This window comes from Myotis myotis, unplaced genomic scaffold (genome assembly GCF_014108235.1).
Source record: "Myotis myotis isolate mMyoMyo1 unplaced genomic scaffold, mMyoMyo1.p scaffold_m19_p_15, whole genome shotgun sequence".
Lineage (NCBI taxonomy): Eukaryota > Metazoa > Chordata > Mammalia > Chiroptera > Vespertilionidae > Myotis > Myotis myotis.
Window position 1 is genome coordinate 39,450,795 of NW_023416319.1, and position 6,000 is coordinate 39,456,794.

A 6,000-nucleotide genomic window follows, 5' to 3' on the forward strand; every position below is an offset into this window, starting at 1 on the left:
AGGAAATTACCTCCAAAAAGAACATTTTTTAAATTTCTCTCAGTGATTATATATATATATATATATATATGAACAAACATAGGAACAATGTATATATATTGGGGTATTTGTAAGGAATTCATAGTAATTTGCTTAATAAGGAAAATAAAATATTGAGGAACTGAATAGTTACTTAAAGCTAAATATTTCAATTAATTTAATCATTTAAAAAACATGAAAAATACATTCTATTTTCAAGATTACAGAGAAAGCTTTCACATTAATTATGTGTACTCGCCTCGGCTTTGTTGTTGTTGTTGTTTTAGGAAGTATTACAAAACAGCACATTTAACATTGGTGTGATTAGATTTAAATATTCCACATCTTTGCTCAGGGAAAGCACTCAATATCATTAACCCCCAATTCGGCCTTTAGTGCCATCAGGAAATCAGCAGGGCACGAAAAACAGACCTACGTTTTTATCCATATTTTACAAAATCTATATTTTAATAATGTATACACAGTTTTTAAAAATACAGAACATTCACGGCCATGTACTCTGGGGTGGGGGGAAGGAGTCTACTTCATGCATGCGCACACAATGCACTAAGCAAAATGCATTCACGCGATAGGAAGGTAGCTGTGTTTTAAGCATACACGAGGAATGGATACCGTAACTTCACCCGAACAGGACAAACTGACAAAGTTTAAGGAAGTGATTATTTCTCTGAGGACTAAAGCTGCAGTATACCGTTACTTCTACGTTTTCCTTAAGATTGTTTTCCCTCGACGTAGACCAAAAAAGGGAGAGGGGGAATTATTTTCACAGCCATCAAAACCATTCACAAGATCCATCTATGAAATCTGCAAAACACTGATAAGAAGGGTAGGAAGAAAGACAATAAAACCCTCGTGTCCATAGCCTAGTGATGCAAACTAAAGTAACCTGAAAGTCTGCTAACTTTATGCTAAGAATGCATCCTCGGTCACCGAAAGGCCCTGCAGACACCGGGAAAGGGGAGGCGGGCTCCGGGGCTAGATGCCCGGACCGCACCGGCGGGGCCGCGCGCCCTAACTCGCCATCTGGAAGGGCTCGGGCGGGAAGCCGAAGAGCCTCTGGCCGTAGGGCTCGCTCTCGCCCGGCAGCTTCGCGCCCGCAAACGGGAGGTAGGGGTCGCGGCCGAAGTGCTCGCAGTGGAGATTCACCCAGTCCCGCTCCGAGCCGAAGCGCTCGGCCTCCGCCAGGATGCGGGTCAGGGCCATGATGTAGCTCAGCGCCATCTGCAGCGTCTCGTACTTGGACAGCTTCTTGTCCTGGCCCCACTGCGGCACCACCCTGCGCAGCCGGTCGAAGGCCGTGTTGAGCCCCTGCATGCGGCGCCGCTCGCGCGCGTTGGCCGCCAGCCGCCGGCGCGCCGCGCTCTCCAGCCGCCCGGCCCCGGCGCACGCGCCCGCGCACTCGGCGCCGCCCGCGCACGGCGCCCCGGCGCGCGCCCCGGCCGCGGGGAGGCCGGGCTTGCAGGACTTCATCCCCCGCGGGAAGGAGGGGGCGCCGCGCTCGCCCGCCCGCCGGCTCCGCACCTGCGCGCGGGCTGGTCTGCGGAGCGGCTCCCCGAGGTGGCTCTTCTTAGCGAGTGAGTTACACGCGCGCGCGGCACCTCGCGTGGAGTCGGAGTTTCCCGCGGGCGTCCGGGCGCCGCCCTCTGCCCGCCTGGGTAACCAGAGGCAGGTCTCTTCACTCGCCCAGCGTTAGGGGGAAGGCGGAGGCTGGAGAGAAAGTCATTTTCCCAGCGAGAAGGTGGAAAGGAGAAGGGAGGCTTCCTGGGGCAGCATGGAGCGTGGGAAGGCCGTTCCAGTCCCCGGGGAAGCCCGAGCCCTCTTTTCTGGAAGGTGAAATCTTTGTCGGAGCTCAGGTCGGGAAGGAGCGCCTTTTCCGCAGGAGCTGTGGGGCCGTGCTGGGTGGATGTTGGAGGGCAGAGAATTTATAGTAGAGGGCTGAGGAGGGAACAGGTGGTGGCAGGTGGGCGGGCGTCCCTCGGCTTCCATCTCAGCACCTTCCTACCCTGGGAACTGCGGGGGGGGGGGGGGGGGGGGCCGGGGAGGGAGGGGGGCGACGCACAGCAAAATCCTGACATTACAGCCCTCGTCTGTTGAAGTTTCTCCAAAGCTATGTCCGACCGTAGCGCACCATCTGGAGTGGCCTGGCTGTCCCCAAAAGAATAACAAGGTGGGGGTGAGGGGAGAGCTTGGTCCATCTTTTCCCACATCCGCGGGCAGCTCACGTATCAAAAACTTAACCGAGGTTTTAAATTTATTAGAAGTCATTTGCATGAACATGTTGGCCTTGGACTTATGAGCTGTATCCGTTTAGTATAAGAGGATTTAGCTTTGACAAGATGTGTGACAATTTTGGGTAATGCTGATCTCATGTGTTGACATTTTAATTTTAGCTATTATGTTGGGACAAGTTAGCAGGTCCTAATATTGTAGTCCTGGAATTTTACTGTGCAAGTAATTTGACTATTTTCTGCAGAATAATTTATTATAACATATCAAAAGATATTAATGATATGTCAAAAATTTATATTATTCTCATTATATAATTGGATTGCATGAGTTGGAATACTTAGGCAAATTAATTCAGAATTTATACTCTGTTTCTCCTGACACAGGGAAATAAATGCTTTGGCGACATACATTAGGATGATAGTCCCTTCATTATTTAATTTGACATTTAAATCTAATAAAACTAACCATAATGCACATATATGTGCACCATGGAAACATCTAAGTAATTTGTGAGATTTTTTAAAAGTAGCTCCTGCCCTAACCGATTTGGCTCAGTGGATAGAGCGTCAGTCTGTGGACTGAAGGGTCCCAGGTTCGATTACAATTGAAGGCATGTACCTTGGTTGTGGGCACATTCCCAGGAGGGGGTTGTGCAGGAGGCAGCTGATCGATGTTTCTCTCTCATCAATGTTTCTAACTCTCTATCCCTCTCCCTTCCTCTCTGTAAAAAATCAATAAAATATATTTTTTAAAAAAGTAGGTCCTAATGAAAGGGTTTTTTCCCTCCACCTCATAAATATCTCATACTACTTGGTGTTACAGTTGTGTCAGCTGTCCTCAGGAACAATAATGAAGCATGATTTCCACTATTGATAATGATGAACTGATTTATACAGAGAATCCATTAGCTTGATTCTCTCATCACAGCTTCTTTCTAGCTCTTAAGGAAAAGTAAAGTAACAAAGAAACCCACCCCAAATAGATTCAAGCCAGAGAATTTCTGGATTCTAAAGGAAGACCAAATATGTTCTTTTTCCTTTTGAAATATGGGTCTGTCAGCATTATTCCCAGCCATTTTTATTTAATTACATTACCAGCAAACTCTCCCAATCAGGAGTCTTTTAACTGTGACTTGCTTCCCCCTCATTGCCGCAGAATGAAACGCCGTTGTGACTGCCCTGACTCCAATCCAGTCTTCCCATAAATAGTTGATTAATCCCCAGCTGAAGCAATGACAGTGAAATGGAGTTGAGTAACATGAAGACAATAGAATGCAATCGAACATTAATAATCTCCAGCATGACAGCTGTTGAACACAGACTTTCGCACGGACCCACTCAGCTCTGCTACTCCAGCTCTTAACAGTCTGGCTCTTACGTAGTCCTGTGACAGGAAAGACTTACGTTATTTAGTCACCAAGAGGTCAAATATATTTTTTGAGTTTTTATGGAAATCTGCCCTATGAATGCTATTATTTCTCATGTTCATTTATCTCATCCCTTTCCCCCAAGGAGCCTCCTCTGTGTTCATCTTTAGGATATTTCCCTACATACTATGCACTTACTCTGGACACTGATGACCAAAGTGCTAATGAGAGGCATGATTTTGCAGGCAGGCCATGTATTCAGGGTTGGTGAGATTATAGTCTGTGCACCAAAAGAAGCAAAAGCGTAACTTGAAGAGAAAGGGAAACATAGCAAGCAGGATGCACAGAGCACAGCTGTATTAGAACATAAACTGGCAGATATCTGTGACAGGAACTTGATCCAAGGAGAGAGAGTACTGCTGCAGTAAAGGGCCCTAGAAGGCATGTAGTAAGGCATTTCCCAAATGTATGCTGCAGGACAATTTGTTAGTACTGTAAAGATTCTGGAGAAAAGGATTCCATCGTCAAGTAAGTTTGGGAAACCTACTTGCTGTCTCTTGCTTGGAGAGCCATGAGCAGAATTGGTACAGTAAAGTTTCTAAGACGTCCAGAAATAAAGAAGCCCATTGACTCATGTTTCCTTTACTTTCTTGAACACAGGACCTTTTTTTTTCCCCCTAGGAAGGCCTATTAACAAAATTCTTTGGAACACACCTTTTCCAAACTTGATCTAGAGGACCTCCTATTTATTTTATGGAGGAGGAGACTGCGGTCAGAGACTAAACACGGTGTTCAAAGGCACTGAGCAAAGTAATGGATAAATTAAGACAAGTCAATCTTCTGTGTCCTTTGATTTTAGAGGTTTTAAATTATGAGATCACTTAATACAAGCCCCTCAGTTTACAGTGGGGCCACTGAGATCCACCAGTGGCTTCCCAAAGTCAGAAAAGTCACTAGTAACAGTGCCAGGAATAGAATTAGAAATTTTGTGCTTAAAGGACAGTATCATTTATTTTATAACCCTACTGTCTAGCACAGTGCCTAGAAAATAATAGGTAATAAATGACCCAGACTGAATGGCTGGAAAATAAATTAGATAAATGATAGATAGATGCTGATCAGAATGAGTACATTCCTAGTGAAATAACCCATATGAATGATTTTTATTCCCTCATCTTGTAAAGAACACACACCAGTTCCAGATTAAGAATGCAAAATGGATTTTTTCTTATCAAAAATACATTCATAGCCATTTGAGCCAGAAGAACATGCATGTCAGACTAATTTCTTCAGTGTTTCTATACTGAAGGCATGACTCTGGCAGCTGAATTGGCAGTTGCTGTATGGCTGGGGGTTGGCCAGAAATCAAAACTGGCAGATGGAGATGGGAGAGAGGGAAAGGTAGAGGGAGCTTACACCTGTAGGAGTAGAAAGACAGGAGAAATATTATTTGAGAGGTAAAAGATCAATAGCTGGAAATTATTGCATAAAAGGTATAGAATAAGTTCAAGGGTAAACATTCCTTTATTATCCAAAAACCATATTTAATTTTTAAAATGGAAACTCTCCAAATAAACACACAATTAAAATAAAGAGAAGAAAACACTTGGCAAAAAAAAAAATGTTCACTCTGAAATTTTCAGAGAAATATATGGAAAATAAGGAACAGGGCTCCCTTCTGGAGGGGGTGGCAACTGGGGGACTCGGTCCCTGAAAGACTTAGAGGTAAACCAGCAAAAGACAAAGGAATGATGAAGTTGGGTTGCACTTGTATTTCATTAAATACCAGAAGAGCAAGGTGTTAAAAGTTCTTGTAATTTTACTAGAGGCCCGATGCATGAAATCGTGCATGGGTGGGGTCCAGCCAGCCCACCCCAATTGGGTCCAGGCCGCCGGTGGGGGAAGGGGACACAGGAGGTTGGCCACCCCCGTCCCCAGTCAGGCTGGTTGTCTGGCTGCAGTGGGCATCATAGCGACCGGTCGTTCCAGTCATTGTGGTGGTCCAGTCGCTGGCTTTTTATATGTATAGATAATGTGCTGTGTAGTTCCTAAGGGGGAGAAAGGAAAGGAGAGGAAAGTCTCATACCTCTGTTCCCTGCCCCTCAAAGGTGCAGAGAAGAGAAATCTGTGGAGGGCAAAAGCTAAGAAGGGTTAGAGACTAATAATGAGCCAAGAGAAAGATGACAAAAGTGGGGACCCTGCACCAGGCCCGCGACTCAAAGTACAGGCTCACCAGAGGGCCCCGGGTGATTCTCCAGCCCCCAGTCCTTCACACACTGCATGAGAATTCTGGCTTGGCAGTCAAACTTGCATGGTTTGGACTCTGCATTCATTTTTCTTGATAGTGGAACTTTGTGTCCTTTGAG

At 45.6% G+C, this 6,000-nt stretch overlaps 1 protein-coding gene across 1 annotated transcript; it reads right to left on the reverse strand.

Annotated features, from left to right (window-relative positions):
• Positions 1-190: 190 nt before the first annotated feature.
• ATOH7 (atonal bHLH transcription factor 7) lies at positions 191-1,509 on the reverse strand. The gene has a single exon (XM_036337347.1). The coding sequence runs from the start codon at positions 1,507-1,509 to the stop codon at positions 1,051-1,053; it is 459 nt and encodes a 152-aa protein (XP_036193240.1). The 3' UTR covers positions 191-1,050.
• Positions 1,510-6,000: the final 4,491 nt, after the last annotated feature.